This window comes from Pipistrellus kuhlii, unplaced genomic scaffold (assembly GCF_014108245.1).
Source record: "Pipistrellus kuhlii isolate mPipKuh1 unplaced genomic scaffold, mPipKuh1.p scaffold_m20_p_11, whole genome shotgun sequence".
Classification (NCBI taxonomy): domain Eukaryota; kingdom Metazoa; phylum Chordata; class Mammalia; order Chiroptera; family Vespertilionidae; genus Pipistrellus; species Pipistrellus kuhlii.
The window spans coordinates 52,288,883-52,313,017 of NW_023425416.1; the positions used below are offsets into that span (position 1 = coordinate 52,288,883).

The window sequence follows — 24,135 nt, forward strand, 5'->3', positions numbered from 1 at the left end:
GGCTGGAGGGGCAGCCGGCCTGGGACCTGGCTGGGGGCGACTGGGATGCACAGCCCCCCCTCCCCGGGGCTGGCGTGTGGCCTGTGCTCATCCCGCCGTCTCTGGAAGGGGGACTTTGGCCCGGGGACTACCTGGCCGGGCACGGGGCCAGCTGGAGGTTGGACCCACCTGGGCCTTGGGGCCTCGAGAAGTCAGACGGGATGCTCTGGTCCCACGGGGGGGGGACTGGGGGTGCGTCTCACTGTGTCTCTGGTCTCGCCCCTCCCCCCCCCAGACCGAGAGGCACCCAGGTTCCGCCGGCCACCACGGAGGCATGGAGTGGAGGAGGCGGGACTACCGAGTGGAGCGGCCGCTGCTGAACCAGGAGCAGCTGGAGGAGCTGGGGCGCTGGGGCCCGGCCCCCCGCGCCCGCCCCTGGCGCGCCTCTCTGCAGTAAGACCGAGGGCGGGGGAGGGGCCCGGGGGCCTCGCAGCCCCTGTGCCGGATGCCGACCCCGTGTCCCCAGGTGCTCCCGGGCCCGGGCCCGCGCCCTGCTGCTGCAGCGCCTGCCCGTCGCCGCCTGGCTGCCCCGGTACCCCCTGTGCGAGTGGCTCCTGGGCGACCTGCTGTCCGGCCTGAGTGTGGCCATCATGCAGCTGCCACAGGGTGAGGCCCTGATTCAAAGCTGACCCCCAGCCTTCGGGGGGTGACCCTGACCCTGGCCTGCCCTCCCCCCCCAAAATAAATAAATAACCCTAGCCAGGGTGGCTCAGTGGGTAGAGCGTTAGTCTGTGGACTGAGGGTCCTGGGTTCGGTTCTGGTCAAAGGCACCTCTCCAGTGTGGGGGTGTGGGAGGCGGCCGGTCAGTGCTTCTCCTCCACCATTGATGCTCCTTGTGGATGTTTCTCTCTCCCTCTCCCTTCCTCTGAAGTCAGTGAGCACATAGTCAACCAAAAGCAGCCCTGACGCCGTGACTCTGCCCCTGCAGCGGGGGCCCGTGACCTGGTGCTGGGATTTCCTCCTCCTCTCAGGCTCAGCTCCCAAACCTCACGCTCCCCTCCCGCAGGCCTGGCCTATGCCCTGCTGGCGGGGCTGCCCCCCGTGTTCGGCCTCTACAGCTCCTTCTACCCCGTCTTCGTCTACTTCCTGTTCGGCACCTCCCGGCACATCTCCGTGGGTGAGTGGAGCCACGCCCTGCCTGACGGGACGGTGCCCGCTCCCTCCATGGGGGCCAGGGTGAGGGCGGGCGAGCAGGGCCTGGAGCTGGGAAGAGGGCAGCTGGGAGACGGCCTGAGGGCTGTCCCCGGGCAGGCCGGGGCGCGGGAGCCGCCCGCTCGGAGCCGTGGGCGCGGGAGCCGCCCGCTCGGAGCCGTGGGCGCGGGAGCCGCGGGCGTGGGAGCCGCCTGCTCGGAGCCGGGGCCCGGGAGCTGCCCGCTCGGAGCCGGGGCCCGGGAGCCGCCCGCTCGGAGCCGTGGGCGCGGGAGCCGCCTGCTCGGAGCCGTGGGCGCGGGAGCCGTGGGGCGGGAGCTGCCCGCTCGGAGCCGGGGCCCGGGAGCCGCCCGCTCGGAGCCGTGGGCGCGGGAGCCGCCCGCTCGGAGCCGGGGCCCGGGAGCCGCCCGCTCGGAGCCGGGGTGCGGGAGCCGCCCGCTCGGAGCCGGGGCCCGGAAGCCGCCCGCTCGGAGCCGTGGGCGCGGGAGCCGCCCGCTCGGAGCCGTGGGCGCGGGAGCCGCCCGCTCGGAGCCGGGGCCCGGGAGCCGCCCGCTCGGAGCCGGGGCCCAGGAGCCGCCTGCTCGGAGCTGGGGCGCGCGGGGCAGGGCAGAGGGCGCAGGGCCAGCACGTCGAGCCCCTGGAGCCCGGAGCCAGGCTCCCACCCGACCCCCCGCACGGCCTCCGCTGCCCAGTGGAGTCTGGGACCTCTGTCCAGTCCGGTGTCCCCGCCTCTCCCTGAGGCCAGGCTCCCCGGGGGCGGCGGCCGCGCCCGTCAGACCTGCCTGGCCCTGCAGGCACCTTTGCTGTCATGTCCGTGATGGTGGGCAGCGTGACCGAAGCCCTGGCCCCGGATGAGAACTTCCTGCAGAACGGGAACTCCACCGTCAACGCGACCGAGGCCAGGGACGCCGAGCGGGTGGCGCTGGCCTCGTCTCTCAGCGTCCTGGTGGGCCTCTTCCAGGTGCGGAGCCGTCAGGAGTGTGTCCCCTCGGCCCCCCACCAGTTCCCCCGTGTCCTCATCGCACCCCCTCCCATCCCTCCCGCCCTGGGCGCTGGCCCAGCCACCCAGGACCCTGCCCTGTTGACCGCTGACCGCCGACCGCCGTGGCCGACCCGCAGGTGGGGCTGGGCCTGGTGCACTTCGGCTTCGTGGTCACCTACCTGTCCGAGCCGCTGGTCCGCGGCTACACCACAGCCGCCGCCGTGCAGGTCTTCGTCTCGCAGCTCAAGTACGTGTTCGGCCTCAAGCTGAGCAGCTTCTCCGGGCCGCTGTCCCTCGTCTACGTGAGTGAGGGCGGGCGGGGGGCGGGGGTGGGGGGCGGGGGTGGGGGGGCCGGGCCGCTGTCCCTCGTCTACGTGAGTGCGGGCGGGCGGGGCGCGGGGGCGGGGGGGGGGGGGGGGTCGGGCCGCTGTCCCTCGTCTACGTGAGTGAGGGCGGGGGGCGGGGGCGGGGGTGGGGGGGGCCGGGCCGCTGTCCCTCATCCACGTGAGTGAGGGCGGGGGGCGGGGGTGGGGGGGGCCGGGCCGCTGTCCCTCATCCACGTGAGTGAGGGCGGGGGCCGGGGAGTGGGGGGGGGGGGGGGGGGGGGGGGGGGGGCCGGGCCGCTGTCCCTCATCCACGTGAGTGAGGGCGGGGGGCGGGGAGCGGGGGTGGGGGGGCGCCGGGCGGCTGTCCCTCGTCTACGTGAGTGAGGGCGGGGGGTGGGGGCGGGGGGCCGGGGTGGGGGGGCCGGGCCGCTCGGGGGGGCTGGGACCCTGAGGGCTGGCGTGACCCCGCTCCCCGCAGACGCTGCTGGAGGTCGGCTGGAAGCTGCCGCAGAGCAAGGTGGGCTCCGTGGTGACGGCCGCTGTGGCTGGGATGGTGCTCGTGGCCGTGAAGCTGCTGAACGACAAGCTGAAGCGATGCCTGCCCCTGCCGCTGCCCGGGGAGCTGCTCACGGTTCGTCCCGGCAGGGGCACGGGCACGGGCACGGGCGGGGGGCGAGGGGCGGGCCAGGCCGCACCCGGGGCGTCCTGGGGGGCCACGCAGTTGGCAGGCTCCCTGGCACAGCACCCCCTCCCGCAGCCCCGCCCACCTCCCCTCTCCCCCCCTCGCCCCCGAGGTCTGGCTCTGGACCTCCCGGTGCCCACGTGGCCCCCAGCCCGCCCGCCTCTGTCCCCGCAGCTCATCGGCGCCACGGCCATCTCCTACGGCGTGGGCCTCGAGGCCCGGTTCGGCGTGGACGTGGTGGGCAGCATCCCCACGGGGTGAGTGCGGCCCCGGCCGGCGGGAGGGCTGGGCTGGCGCTTCCCTGGCCTCACAGACGCCCCCGCAGGCTGGTGCCCCCCGTGGCCCCCAGACCCGAGCTGTTTGCCAGCCTCGTGGGCAACGCCTTCGCCATCGCCGTGGTGGGGTTCGCCATCGCCATCTCGCTGGGGAAGATCTTCGCCCTGAGGCACGGCTACCGGGTGGACAGCAACCAGGTGCGGGTGGGACGGGGCACCGAGGGCCAAAGGCTGCGGAGACCAGGGCCTGGGGTGCGGGTGAGCGCGGGGCGGGCACCGCTGCTGACGTCTCCCCTCCCCCAGGAGCTGGTGGCTCTGGGCCTCAGCAACCTCGTCGGGGGCATCTTCCAGTGCTTCCCCGTGAGCTGCTCCATGTCCCGGAGCCTCGTCCAGGAGAGCGCGGGCGGCAACACGCAGGTGGGCACCGGCGGGCGCGGGCGGGCGGGCGCGGGCGGGCGCGGGCGGGCGGGCGCAGGCGGGCGCGGGCACGGGCGGGCGGGCGCGGGCGGGCACGGGCACAGGCGGGCGGGCGGGCGCGGGCGGGCACGGGCACAGGCGGGCGCGGGCGGGCACGGGCACAGACGGGCGGGCGGGCGCGGGCGGGCGCGGGCGGGCGCGGGCACAGACGGGCGGGCGCGGGCGGGCGCAGGCGGGCGCGGGCACAGACGGCGGGCGCGGGCGGGCACGGGCACAGACGGGCGGGCACCGGCGGGCGCAGGCGGGCGCGGGCACAGACGGGCGGGCACCGGCGGGCGCAGGCGGGCGCGGGCACAGGCGGGCGGGCACGGGCGGGCGCAGGCGGACGCGGGCACAGGCGGGCGGGCGCGGGCGGGCACGGGCGGGCGGGCGCAGGCGGACGCGGGCACAGACGGGCGGGCACGGGCGGGCGCAGGCGGGCGCGGGCGGGCACGGGTGGGCGCGGGCGGGCTCAGCCTCTGCACAGACGGCCTATGACCCCGCTCACTGCTACCCAGGTGGCTGGGGCTGTCTCCTCCCTCTTCATCCTCATCATCATCCTCAAACTTGGGGAACTCTTCAAAGATCTGCCCAAGGTGAGCCCCACCCACACCCACACCCACACCCACACTCACACCCAGGCAGGCCTGAGGCTGGGGCCAGGCCCTGGGCCCAGGTGACCGGTCAGGTCCCAGGTGAGATCTTGGGGTGAGAGTGGAGCCAGGTCAGGCTCAGGGGTGGGCGTGGGTCAGCGGTGACAGCCCACCCGCCCGCCCCCAGGCTGTCCTGGCGGCCATCGTCATCGTGAACCTGAAGGGCATGCTCCTGCAGGCCAGGGACGTGTGCGCCCTGTGGAGGGCCAACCGCGTGGACCTGGTGAGCGGCCGGGCCGGGAGGCGGGCCGGGACCCCGGGGGCCGTGACCCCGCGGCCTGTGACCCCGGCCCGTCTCTCTCCAGCTCATCTGGCTGGTCACCTTCGCGGCCACCCTCCTGCTGAACCTGGACGTGGGCCTGGCCGTGGCGGTCGGCTTCTCGCTGCTGCTCGTGGTGGTCCGCACGCAGCGGTGGGTCCGGCTCCGCAGCGAGGGGAGGGCGGGCCGCTGCCCGCGCCCGGTGACCGGCTCTGCTCTCTCCTCAGGCCCCGCTACTCTGTCCTGGGGCAGCTCCCAGACACCGATGTTTACAGAGACGTGGCAGAGTACGCGGAGGTGAGGCCGGGAGCGGGCACAATGGGCCTTTGTGAGTCCCTTCCTCCCCAAGGACACTCTGGTCCGGAGCTGGAGGGGTTCGCTCGGGCCCCACTCGCGTCGAGGGGCCGGGCAGGGCCGGACGGGGATGGAGCCGGGCTCGGGGTCTCCCCGGCGCACCAGCCGCCCTGCAGGCAGGGCTGGCCCAGGGAGGGGCTCCGACGGGGAGCCCTGGGGGCCGAGCACGTGGGACGGCAGGGAGGGGAGGCGGGCACACAGCCTGCAGGCTGAGCCCAGCCGAGCCCTGGCCCGGCCCCGTGGGCGGCAGCCGGGAAGGTCACCATGGCGGGCGGCAGAGGACAGACGCGGCCGGGGCGGGGCCGCGGGGGCCGGGCAGAGGGCCGGGCGGGACGGCCGCTGGGTGGGGAGCAGAGGCAGGGAGCTGGGGAGGGGGCAGGAGGTGCCCCGGGAGGGCTCAGCGCCCGTGCCCCCCCAGGCCAGGGAGGTCCCGGGCGTGAAGGTCTTCCGCTCCTCGGCCACCGTGTACTTCGCCAACGCCGACCTCTACAGCGACGCACTCAAGCAGAGGGTGAGGCCGGCTCCGGGTCAGCCGCACGCCCGCCCCCCGCCTTTGCCCCAGTGCGACCCTTGTCCCAGTGTGACCTTTGCCCCAGTGCGACCCTTGTCCCAGTGTGACCTTTGCCCTCCGTGCGACCTTTGCCCCCAGTGCGGCGTGGACGTGGACCACCTCATCTCCCGGAAGAAGAAGCTGCTCCGGAAGCAGGAGCTGAGGCTGCGGCGCCTGCAGAAGGAGAAGCCCCAGCAGCAGGCAGGGACCCCGCGGCCCGCTCCCGCCCGGCCCCCTCTTCCCTGACCCCGCTCTGGGGGGCTTGGTTTCCCCACCTCTGACCTCCCCGCGCGGCTGCCCCTCCTGCCCGGAGCCGGGGCAGCGCCAGCTGCCGGGGTGACGCCTCCCCGCCCGCCCAGGCCGCCTCCACCGGCACCTCCATCCCCATCGACGTCCACACCCCTGACGGCGCCATCAAGAGCCAGGACGCCGACGGCCCCCAGGCCCCGGTGAGGCCGCGGGCGGGCGGTGGAGGGCCCGGCGGGCGGGGCGGGCGGGGCGTAGGCTCTGCTTGTGGCTTCCTCTCCGATCAGGCCCCAGGGGGCAGGCGAGGGTCAAAGGGGACGCCCGGCTCCCTTAAGACGCAGGTGGGGGGCAGGGGTGCGGGGGTCTGGGTCTGTCAGCCCCTGGCCCCCCGCCCCCCAGCACCTCCCTTCGCAAGCGTCCCTCCTGTCTGCATACCTGTCCGTGTTCCCCACACACCCTGTGCGTGTGGGTGCGTCCTGCTTGTCCCGCGGCTGCCCGTGTCCCCGCGTGTCTGCCGTGTCCCCGCGTGTCTGCCGTGTCCCCTCGTGTCTGCCCGTGTCCCCGCGTGTCTGCCGTGTCCCCGCGTGTCTGCCGTGTCCCCGCGTGTCTGCCGTGTCCCCTCGTGTCTGCCCGTGTCCCCGCGTGTCTGCCCGTGTCCCCTCGTGTCTGCGTGTCCCCGCGTGTCTGCCGTGTCCCCGCGTGTCTGCCGTGTCCCCGCGTGTCTGCCGTGTCCCCGCGTGCCTGCCGTGTCCGCCCTCCCCGGGCAGCCTGGAAGGTGTCTGGCTCCCAGCAGGTGAGCCCGGAGCCGGGACCCGCGGGGGCGGCCGGCGGGCAGGACGACGCGCAGGCCTGGGGCAGCGGCTCGCTGCAGGGCCTGGGCCTGGCCCCGCCCGCCTTCCACAGCCTCGTGCTGGACCTGGGCGCCCTCTCCTTCGCCGACACCGTGTGCATCAAGAGCCTCAAGAACGTGAGGGCGGGGCGCGGGGCGGAGGCCAGCCTCGGGGGGCTCAGCCCCGGCCCGAACCCGCTCTGAGCCGCTCCCGCCCGCCCGCAGGTTTTCCGGGACTTCCGGGACGTCGAGGTGCAGGTGTACCTGGCCGGCTGCCAGGGTGCGTGGGCAGGACCTGAGGTCTGGGAAGAGGGCGGGGCTCCAGGGGAAGGAGGCCTCCGGGAAGGCAGGGGTCAAGGGTCACCAGTGACAGGCTCTCGGCCGCTGCCCGCCGGGAAGGGGGACGGAGGGGGAGGGGGGAAGGAGGAGGAGGGGACGGAGGGGGATGGAGAGGGAGGAGGGGGAGGAGGAAGGGGGGAGGGGGAGGAGGAAGGGGGGGGAGGGGGACGGGAGAGGGGAGGAGGGGGAGGAGGAAGGGGGGAGGGAGAGGAGGGGGACGGAGAGGGAGGAGGGGGAGGAGGAAGGGGGGGAGAGGGGACGGAGAGGGAGGGGGGAAGGAGGAGGAGGGGGACGGAGGGGGATGGAGAGGGAGGAGGGGGGGGGAGGAAGGGGGGAGGGGGAGGAGGAAGGGGGGGGAGAGGGGACGGAGAGGGAGGAGGAAGGGGGAGAGGGAGGAGGGGACGGAGGGGGACGGAGAGGGAGGAGGGGGAGGAGGAAGGGGGGAGGGGGGAGGGAAGCCGCTGCGGTCCCCGGGCTCGGAGTCAGGACGCCCGCCCGCCCGCCTGCCCGCCCACAGCGCCCGTGGTCGCCCAGCTGGAGGCCGGGGGCTTCTTCGACGCGTCCATCTCCAAGCAGCACCTGTTCGCCTCCGTCCACGACGCCGTCCTCTTCGCCCTCCAGCACCCGCGCTCCGGCCCCGCCAGCCCCGTCCTGGTGAGCCGCCCCCCGCTCCGCGCCCCCGCCGCCCCCCGCCCCCCCGGCCCCCTGACTCCCCCCCCCCCGACCCCGCTTCCCCCCTCCCCCGCCTGCTCTCCCTCCCCCCCCCCCTCCCTCCCCCCCCCCCCCTCCCTCCCCCCCCCCCCCTCCTCCCTCCCCCCCCTGGCCCCTGAGGCTCCCCCCCGACCCCCGCTCCCCCCTCCGCCTGCTCTCCGCTCCCCCCCCGACCCCGCTCCCCCTCCGCCCTGCTCTCCGCTCCCCCCCCCCCCTGACTCCCCCCCCCCGCCCCGCTCCCCGTCACCCCGCTCCCCCCTCCGCTCTCTGCTCTCGCTCCCCCCCGTCCCTCCCCCCCTCTCCAGCCCCCCCCCCCAGCTCCGCTCTGCTCTCCGCTCTCCCCCCTCCGCCTGCTCTCCGCTCCCCCCCGACCCCGCTCCCCCCCTCCGCCTGCTCTCCGCTCCCCCCCCGACCCCCGCTCCCCCCTCCGCCTGCTCTCCGCTCCCCCCCGGCCCTACCCCCCCCTCCGCCTGCTCTCCGCTCCCCCCCCCCGTCCCTACCCCCCCCTCCGCCTGCTCTCCGCTCCCCCCCCCGTCCCTCCCCCCTCTCCAGCCCCCCCCCCAGCTCCGCCTGCTCTCCGCTCCCCCCCCCCCCCCCCCGCCCTCCCTGGCCCCGCTCCGGGTCGGCCTCCCATGCCTCCCTCCTGTCCGGACGTGGAGCCGGGCGGGCGGGCGGAGCGCCCTCAGTGCTGACCGCGCCCTCCCGGTGCCCTAGGTCACCAAGCTCTGACCACGCTGCCGGCCGCCCCTCACCGGAGCCCTCCCGCACTCAGGGACGAGGCGGCTCCGGACGCAGCTGCCTCGGGGCTGGGCCTGGCCGGCCGCGGGGCGAGTGCCCTGCCTCAGGAATAAAGACTCGTTCGCCCACACCCGCTCTGCTGGCTGGTGGGCGACTTCGACGCCCGAAGGGGGGACTGGCGGGATCAGGCCGGGACGCGTGGAGAGGGCGGGAGGCGGGGGGCCCGTGGGCAGGGGCACCAGGCCGCGGTTCTCCAGCCACGCGGCCCTGGCTGGGCCTCCGGGGCCACTCGCTGGAATCGGCCATCTCAGGAAGGATCCGCGGCCCAGGGGGCTGGGCGGGAGGGGGGTGAGAGCGGGAGGGGGGTGGGTGAGAGCCGAGAGGGGGGTGAGAGCCGGGAGGGAGGTGAGAGCGGGAGGGAGGTGAGAGCGGGAGAAGGCCCAGGTGATCACAGGAGGAAGAGTCCACGCACTGATCTGTGTGGGAAAACAGTCGGCCCCGGCTGGTGTGGCTCAGTGGACAGCGTCAGGCTGGGGACTGAAGGGTCCCAGGTTTGATTCCGGTCAGGGGCTCATGCCGAGTGGAGGCAGCCAATTAAGGATTCGCTCATGGATGTTTCTCCCTCTGAAATCAATAAAAATATTTAAGTTAAAATAAAACGCTGCCATCGTGGCCGGTGGGCAGTGGGAGGTCCTGGAACCGGGCGGTGTCTGCTCCCCAGCCGGGCGGGCTGTGCCTCCGGGCAGCTCCGAGGCCAGGCCGGGAGCGGGCGGGGCGGGGCGGGCCCAGTCACCTTGCCGGCTCGGCTTCCCGCTCCCGCCCGCCACGCCACGGCGGCCGGCTGCCCGCTGCCCGCGCGTCCCGGCCGTGCCTGGTAAACACTGGCCGGGTGAGGCGGACGTGCCCAGGGAAGGGCAGGCTCCGGGAGCTGGGCTCCGCAGGAGAGCCAGGAAGGAAGCGACGGTCAGGAGAGGGCGAAGGGAAGGTCATGAGGGAGCCAGTGCCCGCCCGGAGGGGGCAGCAGGGCCGGGGGGGGCACACGGTTTTGGGTTTTAATATGTGTTTGTTGATCCAGGGAGAGAGTGAGAAACACGGATGATGAGAGAATCACCCATCGGCTGCCACCTGCCGCCTCACACTGGAGACGGGCTCCAACCGGGAACTGAACCCTGACCTGGTCCATAGTCGGTGCTCAGCCGCTGGGCCACGGCCCTGCACCGGAGCATGCACTGCGGGCGGGCGGGGTGTGTGTGTGTGTGTGTGTGTGTGTGTGAGTGTGTGTGAGTGTGTGTGTGAGTGTGTGTGAGTGTGTGTGTGAGTGTGTGTGTGTGTGAGTGAGTGTGTGTGTGTGTGAGAGTGTGTGAGTGTGTGTGTGTGTGTGAGTGAGAGTGTGTGTGTGTGTGTGTGAGTGTGTGTGTGTGTGTGTGTGAGTGTGTGTGTGAGTGTGTGTGAGTGTGTGTGTGAGTGTGTGTGTGTGAGTGAGTGTGTGTGTGAGTGTGTGTGAGTGTGTGAGTGTGTGTGAGTGTGTGTGTGTGAGTGTGTGTGAGTGTGTGAGTGTGTGTGAGTGTGTGTGTGCGTGTGTGTGTGTGTGTGTGAGTGTGAGTGTGTGTGTGAGTGTGAGTGTGTGTGTGTGTGAGTGTGTGTGAGTGTGTGTGTGTGAGTGTGTGTGAGTGTGTGTGTGTGTGTGAGTGTGAGTGTGTGTGTGAGTGTGGTGTGTGTGTGTGAGTGTGTGTGAGTGTGTGTGTGTGAGTGTGTGTGAGTGTGTGTGTGTGTGTGTGTGAGTGTGAGTGTGTGTGTGTGTGAGTGTGTGTGTGAGTGTGTGTGTGAGTGTGAGTGAGTGTGAGTGTGTGCGCGCGCGCGCTGGCGTGGGGAGGGGAGGAGCTGTGCCCCCGTCCTGGGCCCCGAGCCTGGCACGGCGCCCTCCATTCTCCTGGGGCCCCGCCCGGAACCCGCCCGGAACGCGCCCCGGTCGCCGGGCGCCGGGTTCCGCGGGCACTGCTGTGGCCATGCCGTCCCTCCTGCTGTGGCTCCTCGCCCTGGCCGCGCCCGCGCCCGCCCTGGCCTGGTCCCGGCCGCTGTGGTACCAGGTGGGGCTGGACCTGCAGCCCTGGGGGTGCCAGCCGAGCAGCCTGGACGGCTGCGGGGTCGGCCTGGGCTGCCCCGGCCACTGGCTGGGCCTGAGCTCGAACCCCGTCTACTCGGTGGCGGGCGTCACGCTCACCAGCGCTGTGGTGCTCGTGGTGGGCCGCAAGGTGCTGCGCCGGCGGGGCGCGCCCGGCACCCAGAGCGAGGTGAGGCCCGCGCCGCCGCCCCCTGGCCCCTGACCCCTGACCTCTGACCTCACCCGGTGAGCCCGCCTCCCTGACCCCTGACCTCCCCCCGTGAGCCCGCCACCCTGACCCCTGACCTCCCCCCGTGAGCCCGCCTCCCTGACCCCTGACCTCACCCAATGAGCCCGCCTCCCTGACCCCTGACCTCACCCAATGAGCCCGCCTCCCTGACCCCTGACCTCACCCAATGAGTCCGCCTCCCCCACCCGCCTCCCTGACCCCCTGACCTCACCCGGTGAGCCCTCCTCCCTGACCCCTGACCTCACCCGGTGAGCCCGCCTCCTCCGCCCGCCTCCCTGACCCCCTGACCTCACCCGGTGAGCCCGCCTCCCTGACCCCTGACCTCACCCGGTGAGCCCGCCTCCCCCGCCCGCCTCCCTGACCCCTGACCTCACCCAATGAGTCCGCCTCCCCCACCCGCCTCCCTGACCCCCTGACCTCACCCGGTGAGCCCTCCTCCCTGACCCCTGACCTCACCCGGTGAGCCCGCCTCCCTGACCCCTGACCTCACCCGGTGAGCCCGCCTCCTCCGCCCGCCTCCCTGACCCCCTGACCTCACCCGGTGAGCCCGCCTCCCTGACCCCTGACCTCACCCGGTGAGCCCGCCTCCCCCACCCGCCTCCCTTACCCCCTGACCTCACCCGGTGAGCCCGCCTCCCTGACCCCTGACCTCACCCAATGAGTCCGCCTCCCCCACCCGCCTCCCTGACCCCCTGACCTCCCCCCGTGAGCCCTCCTCCTTGACCCCTGACCTCACCCAGTGAGCCCGCCTCCTCCGCCCGCCTCCCTTACCCCCTGACCCCTGACCTCACCCGCCTCCGGCCGCACTGTGGGCCCCTGAGGCCCCCCACACCCCACAGGTGGGAACATATATCACACCTGTTGGTCCCTGACCCAACCCCGGGGCCAGGATCCTGCCCCTCCATCTCCCTCAATGCCTGGTCCTCATCCAGCCCCAGGGGCCCCACAGACCCCCCCTGCCCCCCTCAGAGCCCAGCCCCTGCCCCAGCCCAGGGCTGCCCTCCCAGCGCCGCGGCCTCGGCTCTCACCGGGCTCCGTCCCCTCAGCTCCTGCAGGTGATGGCTCAGCCCCCTGGACCCTCCAAGCGGCGGCCCCCGGCCTCCGACCACGCCCTGCTGCTCACCGTCCTGCACATGCTGGACGCCCTCCTGGCCCAGATCCAGGGCCACCTGCAGCGCCTCGCCGCCCAGCAGCCCCGGGCAATAAAGGGCACTGCCACCCCGAGCGGGTGACCCGAGCACGCCTCCGCTGGCTGCAGGGGGGGGGCGGGCGCTGGGCAGGCCGGCACTGCCACCCCGAGCGGGTGACCCGAGCACGCCTCCGCTGGCTGCAGGGGGCGGGGGGGCCGGGCGCTGGGCAGGCCGGCACTGCCACCCGTGTGGGTGACCCGAGCACGCCTCCGCTGGCTGCAGGGGGGGGGCCGGGCGCTGGGCAGGCCGGCACTGCCACCCCGAGCGGGTGACCCGAGCACGCCTCCGCTGGCCGCGGGGGGGGGGGGGGGGCGGGCGCTGGGCAGGCCGGCACTGCCACCCGTGTGGGTGTCCATCCTCCCTGCGGCCCCTCCTGTGCGGAGAGCCTGCAGCTGGCTCACTGCTGCACTGCCCCCTCCCCCTGGAGGGTTTCACCCACAAACACACCTGCTGTTTTGGGGCTCCCCGGAGGCCCCAGGGGGTGGGAGGAGACTTGGGTGGTCCAGGGAGGGAGGCCCAGAGGTGAAGACCAGCCATGGCTCCTGGCTGGGCCGGGGCCTGAGCTGGGGGAGGGCGCCTGTGGTGCCTCACACCTGTGCTCTGGCACCCGCGTGGCCCCCGGAGGGGAGGGAGGGCAGGCCCTCCCAAAGGGGCCCTCCTGCCCGCAGCCTGGCATGTAGCTGCTGAGCCTGCGCACTTCCAGGGTCTCCGTTTTAGAAAACAACGTTACAAACTCAAAAACAGAAGCCAGTGAGCTGAAATAAGGAGAGAAGAAACGACCTGCCCCCTGGTGGCCAGTGCACACAATGCAAGTGGTTGAACAGTCAACTGCCCCCTGGTGGTCTGTGCGTGTCATAGCCAGCAGTTGCGTGGCCTTAGCATATTAGGCTTTTATTATCTAGGATAGTGACGGGCTTCATGCGTTTCCTCTAAGATCAGGAACTAAAGGATTCCACTCTCACCCCTTGTCCTCCCGCGGCCCGGTTTGCTGAGCTCAGAGGGTGAGGGGCTCCGCCCTGCCACTGGGCCTCCCCATCCAGGTCTGCGCACGCAGGGCCTCTGGCTGGGCATGCCTGCAGGGGCAGCCGCCAGGGACACACGCGTCCTGCCACCCCCACCCAGCCCCGGCCCCGGCCCCCCACCCCCGCCCGGCCCCGGCCCCGTCCCCCACCCCCGCCCGGCCCCGGCCCGCCATCCCCGCCCGGCCCCGGCCCCGGCCCCCCACCCCCGCCCGGCCCCGGCCCGCCATCCCCGCCCGGCCCCGGCCCCGTCCCCCACCCCTGCCCGGCCCCGGCCCGCCATCCCCGCCCGGCCCCGACCCCGTCCCCCCACCCCCGCCCGGCCCCGGCCCCGGCCCCCCACCCCCGCCCGGCCCCGGACCCGTCCCCCACCCCCGCCCGGCCCCGGCCCGCCATCCCCGCCCGGCCCCGGCCCCGGCCCCCCACCCCCGCCCGGCCCCGGCCCGCCATCCCCTGCCCGGCCCCGGCCCCGGCCCCCCCACCCCCGCCCGGCCCCGGCCCCGGCCCCCCACCCCCGCCCGGCCCCGGCCCCGGCCCCCCACCCCCGGCCCGGCCCTGGCCCCCAACCCTTGCCCGGCCCCGTCCCCCCAACCCCCGCCCGGCCCCAGCCCCCCACCCCCGCCCGGCCCCGTCGCCAGCCTGGCGGCCGAGGGTGCCTCCTACCCGAGCCTCCGGCGAGGGGAGGGGAGGGGAGGGGAGGGGAGGGGAGGGCTGGGCCGGGCCGCGGGGCCTGCGTCCGGCCAGCGGCGTCCATGCTGGAGGGTGGCCTCCCTCGTGAGCGGGAGGGGACACGTGTGTGGTTCCCGGCCACGTGTCGGCCGTGACTGAAGCAGAACATGCGGTGCTGGGTCCGGAGTGCGGGCGCTTCGACACGTGAGGCGCGAGGACCCGGCTCCGGAGCCAGGCAGGGAGCGGCCGGCGTCCCCGTGGGGCCCGTGGGGTGCCGCTCAGCACGTCTCACCCAGGCCTCACTCTGCCTCCGAACCCCTCGGGCTCCAGGCGGCGGTCATGTTTCTGGGGTTCCAGGCAGGGGGATCGGAACCCGGTCTTCTCTCGTTCGTCTGTGTCCTGTGGGTTCAGCCAAATTCTCGGGGGCGGGCGATGTGGGGAGTGTTATGGGCGACCGGCGAATGACGCCACCACTCAGCCACATTGGAATTCAGGAAGCCTTCATTACGAACTCCCGTCCCGGCTCCCGTCTCAACTGACACAGCAGCGAGCAACGAGAGCCCGGCCCACTCGAAGCACGCCGCTTTTACCCCGTCTCAGGGAGCCTGGCAGATCATGACTGGCTAAAAGTTTTAACAAAGAAAATCCCACTAGTACAGTGACATTTAAAGTTTTCACAACACCTGGGTGGGGGTTACTTTCAGCTTAAGCAGTCTCTGTGTGCCTGGTGTGGTCCGTTGGTCCTGCCCTGCGGCTACTGGAACCAGGACGTGCCTGCCTGGGGGTGGAGCCTTGCAACAGAACTATTTTATGACCAACAGTCCTGCTACACTCTTTGTTGTGGGTCTGGTTGCTCATTCCTTCCCTGGCCTGGAGTCTGGCTAGCCATCTGGAGCCCGGCCTCCACCGGGTCTGCCGGCCACACGGGGGAGAAGAGTCTCCGCTGCCCCCGGGGGCAGGAGGATGCTGTCCCAGCCCGGGGGGCGCCGTCTGCTGGGGCATCACCCCCGCGGCCCGGGGCTTTGATCCCCGTCAGGGCCCGGACCCAAGTTGCAGGGACACAGAAGGGAGGCAACCCATGGGTCTCTCCTCCCCTCTCTTAAATCCATGACAAACATCAGGTGAGGGTTTAAAACTAAAAATACAACAAAAGGGAGTGCTGCCAGCCAGGGCTCGGGAGGAAATGGGGATTCTGCTTTCCAAACAGGAATCCTTCCCACGCATTCATCGCCACTGCTCTTCCTCCCCGAGCAGCAGTGCTCCGCCCGCCCGCCCAGGCCTCGGGGCCGGGCCGCAGGCTGGTGCTGAGCCCTCTCCGGGCGCGGTGGCTGGCGGCGACCGGCCGGAGGGAATCCTCCCGGCTTCCGCCAGGGGGCGCCCGCGCGCCGGGGCGCCACTGCGCGTGCGCCTCGCGCGCCGCCGCGTCGCTCCGCGCATGCGTGGCGCGGCCCGGGCCGACAGGACTGGAAGATGGCGGCGGCGGCGGTCTGCCGGGCGTCCGGCGCGGGGGCGCGAGTGCTGCTGCGCGCACGCCGGCCGGTGAGGCGGCCGCGGGGGCGCGGGGCTCGGCGCGGGCTCCGGGGCGCGGGCGGGGTGGGCTGTGGGCGGCGGCGGGAGCGACCGGGGCGGGCGCGGGGTCAGGGCCGCGGGAAGGTCACGGCCCAGGGCGGGCCGGGGCCGGCGATGGCGGCCGCGGGGCGGGCGGGCGGGCGGGCGGGGCCGGGGGCCCGGGCCGCGGAGCGATGCCGGACCCTGGCCCCCCGCAGCACGCGGCCCTGCTGCCGCCCGGCCTGCGGAGCGCCGCCACCTTCGCGCAGGCCCTGCAGCGCGTGCCCGAGACGCAGGTGAGCCAGCTGGACAGCGGCCTGCGCGTGGCCTCGGAGCAGTCGGCCCAGCCCACCTGCACGGTGAGTGCGCCGCGCGGCGGCCGGGCGCCCGGGCGGGGGGCCGGGGCGGGGTGACCTTGGGGCGGGCGCGGCCCCGCCGCCCACTCGCAGGCCGCGGACGATGCCCCCCGAGCAGGGGCCACGCGTCCCCCCAGCTTCTCCGTTCGCAGCTCACGGGAGAGGAGCCCCGGCCTCAGGGCGACGCCGAGGAAAACGGGGTTCGGAGACATGAGGTCACACTCTCCGGGCGGACCGGGAAGGCATTGAGGGGAGACGCATTTGGGGCCTCTAGGGAAGGGTGATTTTCCAGGAAAATGCACATCCTCACATTTGACTCAAGGATAGAAATCTTGGTTAGACACAGGCATCGGCGAGAGTTTCCTCAGGAAGTGACCCTTCTCCCTCCTCCCCACCCCAAACGCCGGGGCGACATGGTTTGATTGGCAAAACCTTTCCGTTCGGGAACGGAGGTGCCCCGAGTGGTGGTGGTACAAAGCATAGCAAAGGGCAAGGGCCACTTCCTTATCACATGGCACCTGCGTAGGCCACGCCAGAGCCGCCCACAGGCTCAGCAGAGACACCTGTGCTAGGTGCACCGGTTAATAATGCGGGTTAACCACTCGCACCTGGTTAGTAATCAACCCTTTACCGGTTAATAATGCGAATTTTGTAATCAAAGAAAACACAATAATTTCAAGAGAAACATCTGAAGTGCTTTATTCAAAGCAATGTCCATCGCTAGCTACCCATTTCCCCATCCTTCAGGTAATTGGCGGGTACCGTCCCCATAGAACTTTTCTTGTTTTGAGGCAGACCGTTCAGAGACCCGATCTTCCACTTCTTCGTACGTCTTGAAGTGCTGCTCAGAGAGTGTGTGTGCCGCTGATACATATCAAATTGCACATACGTATCAAATCACATATATATATATATCAACCTCCTATTGAAAAAAAACGCGCGTTATTAGCCGGTGCACCTAGGAGTTCCCGTGCGAGAAGATGCTCCAGGTTGAGGAGAAAGCCAGAGAAAGGATGCTGCAGTTACTGTCAAAGGCGCCGTGGGTTTTAAACGCATCTTCCCAAGGTGTTACGTGTGGGATAGATCTTCACGGAAGAATTTATGACATACTGGCCCTGACCAGTTTGGTTCAGTGGATAGAGCATTGGCCTGCAGACTCAAGGGTCCCGGTCAAGGGCATGTACCTTGGTTGGGGGCACATCCCCAGTGAGGAGTGTGCAGGAGGCAGCTGGTTGATGTTTCTCTCTCATCGATGTTTCTCTCTCGTCGATGTTTCTAACTCTCTATGCCTCTTCCTTCCCCTCTGTAAAAAAAAATAAATAAAATTTTAAAAAGAATTTATGACATATGGTGGTATGTCAATATCTCTCAGGAAAGTAGATGTGAGAATTTTTGTAGATTTTTTTTATTGACTTCAGAGAGGAAGGTAAAGAGAGAAACATCAGTGATGAGAGAGAATCATTGATTAGCTGCCTCTTGTACGCGCCCTACTGGGGATTATGCCCGAATTCCAGGCATGTGCCCTTGACTGGAAGGAATCAACCCTGGGACCCTTCAGTCTTCAGGCCAACGCTCTATCCACTGAGGAAACCAGCCAGGGCAAGATGTAAAATTTCCAGTGGACTCTGAGCGAATAGTAAATTAAAAGACGGCCTGTGTGACCTGGGGGTGAGGGGGGGCTTGTTGCACAGCTCACAGGAGGCTGCCCAGAAAGGGTGGATCCTCTGATTGGCTCGCAGGGAGCACGGCGAGCTCAGTGCTGAGTGAGCTTTTCCGGGAGTGAAGGCACTTCCTCTGTGAACGCCCCGTCTGAGAGGCAGCCTCCTTCCTCAGCACAGCAGGAGAGGGCAGTGGTTAGAGGAGAGGAAGGTCGTTGTTTGCAGATGCGTTGCTTCCTAGAAAGCAGTCCCTGACCGTCCAGAGGAGCGGGAGGGGCCGGTGATGGCCGGCAGAGTCAGGGACTCGGAGCGCGGGCTGACCGTCAGACAGCGGGAGGGGGAGCGTGCAGCGGCTGGGCCTGTCCCACGCACCGTCTCCGGGCCCCTCCACGCACCGTCCTGGGAGACAGCGGTCCCGCCTGTGGGTGGGGGTCCCGGGCTTTGCTCAGCGCCAGGGTGGGTACATGGGCTGGCGTGATTGTTCCTCCTGTCCAGGTCGGGGTGTGGATTGACGTTGGCAGCCGCTACGAGAACGAGAAGAACAACGGGGCGGGCTACTTTGTGGAGCATCTGGCTTTCAAGGTGAGCTCCCGGCCGGCCGCCTCTCCCCGGGCCCTGGGCTCCCGGCTCCCGGCCCCCTCTCCCCGGGCTCCCCGCCCCCAGCCCCCTCTCCCCGGGCTCCCCGCCCCCGGCCCCCTCTCCCGGGCTCCCGGTCCCCGCCCCCGGCCCCCTCTCCCGGGCTCCCGGCTCCCCGCCCCCGGCCCCCCTCTCCCCGGGCCCCCGGCTCCCCGCCCCCGGCCCCCTCTCCCCGGGCTCCCGGCTCCCCGCCCCCGGCCACCCTCTCCCCGGGCTCCCGGCTCCCCGCCCCCGGCCCCCTCTCCCCGGGCTCCGGGCTCCCCGCCCCCGTCCCCCTCTCCCCCGGGCTCCCGGCTCCCCGCCCCCGGGCCCCCTCTCCCCGGGGCTCCCGGCTCCCCGCCCCCGGCCCCTCTCCCCGGGCTCCGGGCTCCCCGCCCCCGGCCCCCGCTCCCCGGGCTCCCGGCTCCCCGCCCCCGGCCCCCTCTCCCCGGGCTCCCCGCCCCCGGCCCCCTCTCCCCGGGCTCCGGGCTCCCCGCCCCCGGCCCCCTCTCCCCGGGCTCCCCGCCCCCGGCCCTCTCTCCCCGGGCTCCCCGCCCCCAGCCCCCTCTCCCCGGGCTCCGGGCTCCCAGCCCCCGGCCCCCTCTCCCCGGCTCCGGGTTGCCCTCCTGGGAAGCCGCTCCTCGGACAGGCTGCAGCTGGGGCAGCCTCCAGGTTGGCCCCTCCTGGGAGCACCTGTGCGGAGCCCTGCCCAGGCCCCATCAGACCTGGGGAGCGGCAGGAGCCCCCCTTCCCCAGTGGCCCCGCGCGGAGTGGCCATAGGCACACGCGCCGTGACCCCCCGCTGGGCTGAGGCGTTCGGGGCGGCGCTGCCTGTGGGCCCTGGGCCTCGGGCTCTCCTGAGGGGCAGTCCCACGGCGGCCCTGCCGGCCCGGTTGGCACAGAGCAGACGGCGTTTTGAATGAATGCAAACACGGAGGGGGCGTGGGATGGCAGCCTGGCCGGCTCCACATCAGATGTGTGCGCGCCTGTTGTCACTCCTCACGGAGGGGGTGCTGTCCCCCGTATTTTCAGAGAGGATTGGGCGGGAGGGGGGAAGAGGTGGGGGGAGAAAGAACATCGATGTGAGACACATCAGTTGGTTGCCTCCCACATGTGCCCCAGCCAGGGTGGGGGGTCGAACCTGCAACCCAGAATATGTGCCCTTGACCGAGGATCAAGCCTAAGACCTTTCTGTCTGTGGGCCAGTGCTCTAACCACTGAGCATCTGGCTAAGGCATAGATCTTTTTGTTTTTTAATTTTGTTGATTTCAGAGAGGAAGTGGGATGGGGGAGGATATCAACCATAGAATCATTGATCAGCTGCCTCCTGTATGCCCCAACTGGGGTTCTGCTCCACAACCTGGGCCTGTGCCCCCGATCGGAAGCGAACCTGGCACCCCTCCGTCCGCAGGCCGTGCTCCACCACAGAGCCACACCGGTCAGGACTCTCTTCATTTCTTGATTTGAGAGAAAGATACCAATTATGTTGATTCTTGCTTGATTGATTTTTTTTCCCCCTCATCTGAGGATTTGGTTTTAGAGAGCGACATGAGTGAGAGAGAACGGGCCATTGATTGCCTCCTGTGTGTCCTGTTTGGGAATCAGACCCACAGCCTGGTGTACCGGGACGAAGCTCTAAGCAGCTGAGCTAGCCGGCCAGAGCGCCCGTACACACACACACACAGGACAGGCCTCCGCACACAGTCAGTGCGTGGTGTGGGGAGCGGGCAGCGGCAGGGTCCCTGAAGGCAGGTGTGAGCTGGCCTGGGCGGCCTGTGGGTGAGGGGAGGGTAAGGCCACTGAAGGGGGCGCTCCGGGCTGCAGGCCACGTTTGGCCACGGCCTCCTGGGCTCGTGTCTGGCCTCAGCGCGGAGCTGCCGTGCCGGGGGCACAGATCCTGCCCTGCACCCGGGCTCTGCCGAGGCACTGCTTCTGCCGGGACTCCGTCTGCGAAGCCGGGCTCCGGGCTTGGCGGCTCCTGACGGTGCCGATGGGTCTGGCTCAGGGAACAAAGAACCGGCCTGGCAATGCCTTGGAGAAGGAGGTGGAGAGCATGGGGGCCCACCTGAACGCCTACACCACTCGGGAGCACACGGCCTACTACATCAAGGCGCTGTCCAAGGACCTGCCCAAAGGTACCGCGGGGCAGCCGGCGGGGCGGGCCGCCCTGGCATACGGCCTGGCCGCGGGCAGCCGGCCGCCCGGGCGTGTGCCCACACCTGCCCTCCCCCCAGCCGTGGAGCTGCTGGCCGACATCGTGCAGAGCTGCAGCCTGGAGGACTCGCAGATCGAGAAGGAGCGGGACGTGATCCTGCGGGAGCTGCAGGAGAACGACGCGTCCCTGCGAGACGTGGTCTTCGACTACCTGCACGCCACCGCCTTCCAGGGCACGCCCCTCGCCCAGCCCGTGGAGGGGCCCAGCGACAACGTCAGGTGGGGGCGGCGCCGTGCTGTGGACTTCCTCGTCCCCGCCCTGGAAGCACTTCCCGTGCAGTGCAGCCCTGTGCCCCCGGCCCCTGTGCCCCCCGGCCCCTGTGCCCCCCGGCCCTGTGCCCCCCGGCCCCTGTGCCCCCCGGCCCCTGTGCCCTCCGGCCCCTGGAAGCACTTCCTCTGTAGTGCGGCCCTGTGCCCCCCGGCCCCTGTGCCCCCGGCCCCTGTGCCCCCGGCCCCTGTGCCCCCGGCCCCTGTGCCCCCCGGCCCCTGTGCCCCCCGGCCCCTGTGCCCCCCGGCCCTGTGCCCCCGGCCCCTGGGCCCCCGGCCCCTGTGCCCCCCAGCCCCTGTTCCCCCCGGCCCTGTGCCCCCCGGCCCTGTGCCCCCGGCCCCTGTGCCCCCCGGCCCTGTGCCCCCCGGCCCTGTGCCCCCGGCCCCTGTGCCCCCGGCCCCTGTGCCCCCCGGCCCCTGGAAGCACTTCCTCTGTAGTGTGGCCTGTGCCCCCCGGCTGCTGTGCCCGCTGCTGGCATGCAGGGCTTATCCCAGGCGCTTGCACGCCTGCCCTGACGGCGGCGAGAGGGAGGGTGTGGTGCCGTCCGTGGTGGGAGAGCTCTGCCGCCCGGAGCCACAGGGCCACTCCCCCTCCTCACGGGCCTCTGCGCCCGTCCTGGGGTCGGGTGAGTTGGGCCAGGCAGGGCCCTCGGGGAGCGGAGGGGGGGCAGGGACGGGGAAGGGACCGCCCTATGTGTGACCCAGTCCCTGGCCGCTTCCGCAGGAAGCTGTCGCGTGCGGACCTGACGGAGTTCCTGGGCCAGCACTACAAGGCCCCTCGCATGGTGCTGGCGGCGGCGGGAGGTGAGTGCTGAGCCGCAGCCGCGGGCAGTGGCGGGGAGGCCGGCCTGGTCACCGGGCTCGGGTCCCTGGTTCTGAGCGGGTCATCGTCCACTCCTGGCGACCCTGTTGTCCTCCCCGCCCGGGGAGCAGCCCCTTCCCGGCTCAGATGGAGTGGATCCTGCCTGTGCCTCGCGGGCTGGGCCTGTCCAGGCCTCGCCTCCCTCAGCCACCTGGTCTGAGAGGCCCGGCCGCCCCGCGGCTCTGAGGCAGCGGGTGGTGCCTGCAGAGGAAGGCAGAGCGGCCGGTGACGCCCTGTCCGGCTCCCTGCCCGCTCCCGGCGGCCGGTGACACACCGTCCGGCCCTGTGCTCACGCCTGGCGGCTGGTGACACCCTCCCCGGCCCCATGCCCGTGCCCGGCGGCCGGTGACACACCATGTGGCCCGTGCCCGGCGGCCGGTGACACGCTGTCTGGCCCCGCGCCCGGCGGCCGGTGACGCCCTGTCCGGCCCTGTGCCCGCGCCCGGCGGCCGGTGACGCCCTGTCCGGCCCCGCGCCCGCGCCCGGCAGCCGGTGACACGCTGTCTGGCAGGGGTGGAGCACCGGCAGTTGCTGGACCTCGCCCAGAAGCACTTCGGGGGCATCTCTGGCTCGTACGCCGAGGACGCTGTGCCCACGCTCGCTCCGTGCCGCTTCACTGGCAGCCAGGTAGGCTCCTGGTGGGCGGGGCACTGCTCGCCGGCCCGGGAGGAGGGACTCTCATGCACACGGGACCTTCCCAACCCCGGAGCTGCCTTGGCAGTGGGCAGGGCCAGGGCTGCCGCCTCACAGATGTGCTCGCACTCGCTCCCCCTCCCCCACCCGCACCCTTCCCGGGCGCCTGGGCCGTCAGCGTCCCTCAGCCCTGCGTGCCCATTTCAGATCGCCCACCGTGACGACGCCCTGCCGTTCGCCCACGTGGCCATCGCCGTGGAGGGGCCTGGCTGGGCCAACCCGGACAACGTGGCCCTGCAGGTGGCCAACGCCACGATCGGCCACTACGACCGCACCTATGGCGGCGGCGTGGTGAGTGCCGTGGGCGGGGCCGGTCTCGGAGGGGAGGGCTCTGGGCGGCATGCCCTGCCCTGTGGGGGAGGGGTGGCCGCTGACCGCCTTCGCCTGCAGCACCTGTCCAGCCCGCTGGCCTCAGTCGCCGTGGCCAACAAGCTGTGCCAGAGTTTCCAGACCTTCAACATCTGCTACGCGGAGACCGGCCTGCTGGGCGCGCACTTTGTCTGCGACCGCATGAGCATCGACGACATGGTGTTCTTCCTGCAGGGCCAGTGGTGAGGGCAGCGCGGGGGCCGGGAGTGGGGAGGGGCCTGGGGGACAGGAGGGGGGGCGGGGAGCAGAGGAGGGGACCTGGGGGGCGGGGAGCAGGGGAGGGGACCTGGGGGGCGGGGAGCAGGGGGGGACCTGAGGGGCGGGGAGAGGGGGGACCTGGGGGACAGGAGGGGGGGCAGGAGCAGGAGGAAGGGGGGGAGCAGGGGGGCCCGGACAGCTCCTCTCACCCCCCTCGCCCCCCCCCCCCCTCCCCGCCAGGATGCGCCTGTGCACCAGCGCCACGGAGAGCGACGTGCGCCGTGGCGGGAACCTCCTCAGGAACGCCCTCGTGTCCCACCTGGACGGTGAGCTCTGCCTGCGTGACGGCCGGGCTGCTCCTGCCCAAGGCGAGGAGAAGGGAGACGAGGCTGCGCCACAGCCCACCCCGCCCACAGCAGCCGGGACCAGACCCGGGCGGGCGGCCAGGGGGTGGCCGTTCCCGGTGACAGTGGGGTCAGAAGGGTCCAGGGTCAGCCGAAAGCTGGGCGGACCGGGGACCTGTAGCCTGCCCTCCCCTGGCAGGCACCACTCCTGTGTGCGAGGACATCGGACGCAGCCTCCTGACCTACGGCCGCCGCATCCCCCTCGCCGAGTGGGAAAGCAGGATTGCGGTACGGCGGGGCGGTGTGGGCTCTGGCCTGGCTGACTCCGATGGGCACCCCGGGTGCAGCAGAGGCCTGGGCTTCCGCGGGGCTGGCGGGGCGGAGGGAAGGGACAGCAGAGGCCTGGCTGTGGGGTGGACGAGCCCTGCCCTCCCTGCAGGGCCGGGGGCAGTGCCAAGGTCTGTGCCGAAGCCCTTGGTCGGCGGGGTCGTCCTGACGGGTGGGGTGGTGCCCAGTGCCCGCCCGTCAGGGTGCCCTGCTTCGCCTGCAGGAGGTCGATGCCCAGATGGTGCGTGAGGTCTGCTCCCAGTACTTCTATGACCAGTGCCCCGCGGTGGCCGCAGTGGGTGAGTGACCGGCCGGCCAGCTGCTCTCCTCCCTGGGCCTTTCCTCCCCCCTCTCCCTGCCCCTCCGCCCGCGCTCTCCCCCCTCCCCCCCCCCCCCCCCCCCCCCCCCCCGCCTGTGCTGGAGCAGCCAGAGCCCCAAGAGGCTGTGCCGTAGTCTGGCTGCCAGGGAGTTCTTGCTCAGAAAACCTGTCCCAGCAGCTCCTTGACTCCCTGCCAAGCTGCCTCCCTCGGTGCCCGACCCTCCAGGTAACGGGCACCACGGGGTGGGGCTCGGCGCCGAGCGTGAAGGGACAGGCTCAGCGCCCCCGGACGGCCTCCCCCGCCCTCCGCCTGCCTGAGCCGCTCGGCTGCCCCGGGCTGGGTGCGGTGCAGGGCCAGGTGTCCCTGCACGGCGGGCGCCCGCTTACCCGCCCATCCCCGCAGGCCCCATTGAGCAGCTCCCGGACTACAACCGGACCCGCAGCGGCATGTTCTGGCTGCGCTTCTAGGGGGAGCCTGCCCGCCCCACGGGACGCGCCTCAGCCCTCGCCCTGCCACCCGGCACCAATAAAGCTGGTGAGAGCCGCTG

At 71.7% G+C, this 24,135-nt stretch overlaps 3 protein-coding genes across 4 annotated transcripts; all 3 read left to right on the plus strand.

Moving 5' to 3' along the window:
• The first annotated feature begins 199 nt into the window (after positions 1 to 199).
• On the plus strand, positions 200 to 8,687 carry SLC26A6 (solute carrier family 26 member 6). Of its 2 annotated transcripts, XM_045579612.1 has the most exons (20): positions 200 to 432; positions 506 to 645; positions 1,046 to 1,156; positions 1,983 to 2,149; positions 2,308 to 2,472; positions 2,975 to 3,127; positions 3,353 to 3,435; positions 3,504 to 3,651; positions 3,757 to 3,870; positions 4,428 to 4,505; positions 4,690 to 4,785; positions 4,868 to 4,974; positions 5,049 to 5,118; positions 5,594 to 5,686; positions 5,825 to 5,928; positions 6,084 to 6,174; positions 6,762 to 6,938; positions 7,026 to 7,080; positions 7,657 to 7,793; positions 8,565 to 8,687. In XM_045579612.1, the coding sequence occupies exons 1-20, from the start codon at positions 314 to 316 to the stop codon at positions 8,577 to 8,579; spliced, it is 2,223 nt and encodes a 740-aa protein (XP_045435568.1). In that variant the 5' UTR covers positions 200 to 313; the 3' UTR covers positions 8,580 to 8,687. The 2 variants fall into 2 exon arrangements, with proteins under 2 accessions (XP_045435568.1, XP_036288233.1); XM_036432340.2 differs by lacking the exons at positions 7,026 to 7,080; positions 7,657 to 7,793; positions 8,565 to 8,687 and having other exon boundaries at positions 201 to 432; positions 6,080 to 6,174; positions 6,765 to 6,891.
• A 1,694-nt stretch (positions 8,688 to 10,381) lies between these two features.
• Positions 10,382 to 12,406, plus strand: TMEM89 (transmembrane protein 89). The gene is made up of 2 exons (XM_036432408.2): positions 10,382 to 10,879; positions 11,986 to 12,406. The coding sequence occupies exons 1-2, from the start codon at positions 10,595 to 10,597 to the stop codon at positions 12,169 to 12,171; spliced, it is 471 nt and encodes a 156-aa protein (XP_036288301.1). The 5' UTR covers positions 10,382 to 10,594; the 3' UTR covers positions 12,172 to 12,406.
• A 2,805-nt stretch (positions 12,407 to 15,211) lies between these two features.
• LOC118715700 (cytochrome b-c1 complex subunit 1, mitochondrial) lies at positions 15,212 to 24,135 on the plus strand. The gene is made up of 13 exons (XM_036432346.2): positions 15,212 to 15,356; positions 15,584 to 15,724; positions 17,875 to 17,961; positions 20,000 to 20,129; positions 20,229 to 20,427; positions 21,200 to 21,279; positions 21,849 to 21,964; positions 22,178 to 22,321; positions 22,421 to 22,581; positions 22,838 to 22,923; positions 23,141 to 23,229; positions 23,492 to 23,567; positions 23,991 to 24,135. The coding sequence occupies exons 1-13, from the start codon at positions 15,288 to 15,290 to the stop codon at positions 24,053 to 24,055; spliced, it is 1,443 nt and encodes a 480-aa protein (XP_036288239.1). The 5' UTR covers positions 15,212 to 15,287; the 3' UTR covers positions 24,056 to 24,135.

Excerpts from the sequence above, each read along its gene's own strand:
- TMEM89 (XM_036432408.2), top strand. The coding sequence starts at position 10,595 with ATGCCGTCCCTCCTGCTGTGGCTCCTCGCCCTGGCCGCGCCCGCGCCC. Across the intron at positions 10,880-11,985 it reads CGCCCGGCACCCAGAGCGAG|CTCCTGCAGGTGATGGCTCA; the intron begins GTGAGGCCCGCG and ends CCGTCCCCTCAG.
- LOC118715700 (XM_036432346.2), top strand. The coding sequence starts at position 15,288 with ATGGCGGCGGCGGCGGTCTGCCGGGCGTCCGGCGCGGGGGCGCGAGTG. Across the intron at positions 21,280-21,848 it reads GGTGCTGGCGGCGGCGGGAG|GGGTGGAGCACCGGCAGTTG; the intron begins GTGAGTGCTGAG and ends GCTGTCTGGCAG. Across the intron at positions 22,582-22,837 it reads TTCTTCCTGCAGGGCCAGTG|GATGCGCCTGTGCACCAGCG; the intron begins GTGAGGGCAGCG and ends CCTCCCCGCCAG.
- SLC26A6 (XM_045579612.1), top strand. The coding sequence starts at position 314 with ATGGAGTGGAGGAGGCGGGACTACCGAGTGGAGCGGCCGCTGCTGAAC. Across the intron at positions 2,473-2,974 it reads GGCCGCTGTCCCTCGTCTAC|ACGCTGCTGGAGGTCGGCTG; the intron begins GTGAGTGAGGGC and ends CGCTCCCCGCAG. Across the intron at positions 6,175-6,761 it reads CCGACGGCCCCCAGGCCCCG|CAGGTGAGCCCGGAGCCGGG; the intron begins GTGAGGCCGCGG and ends TCTGGCTCCCAG.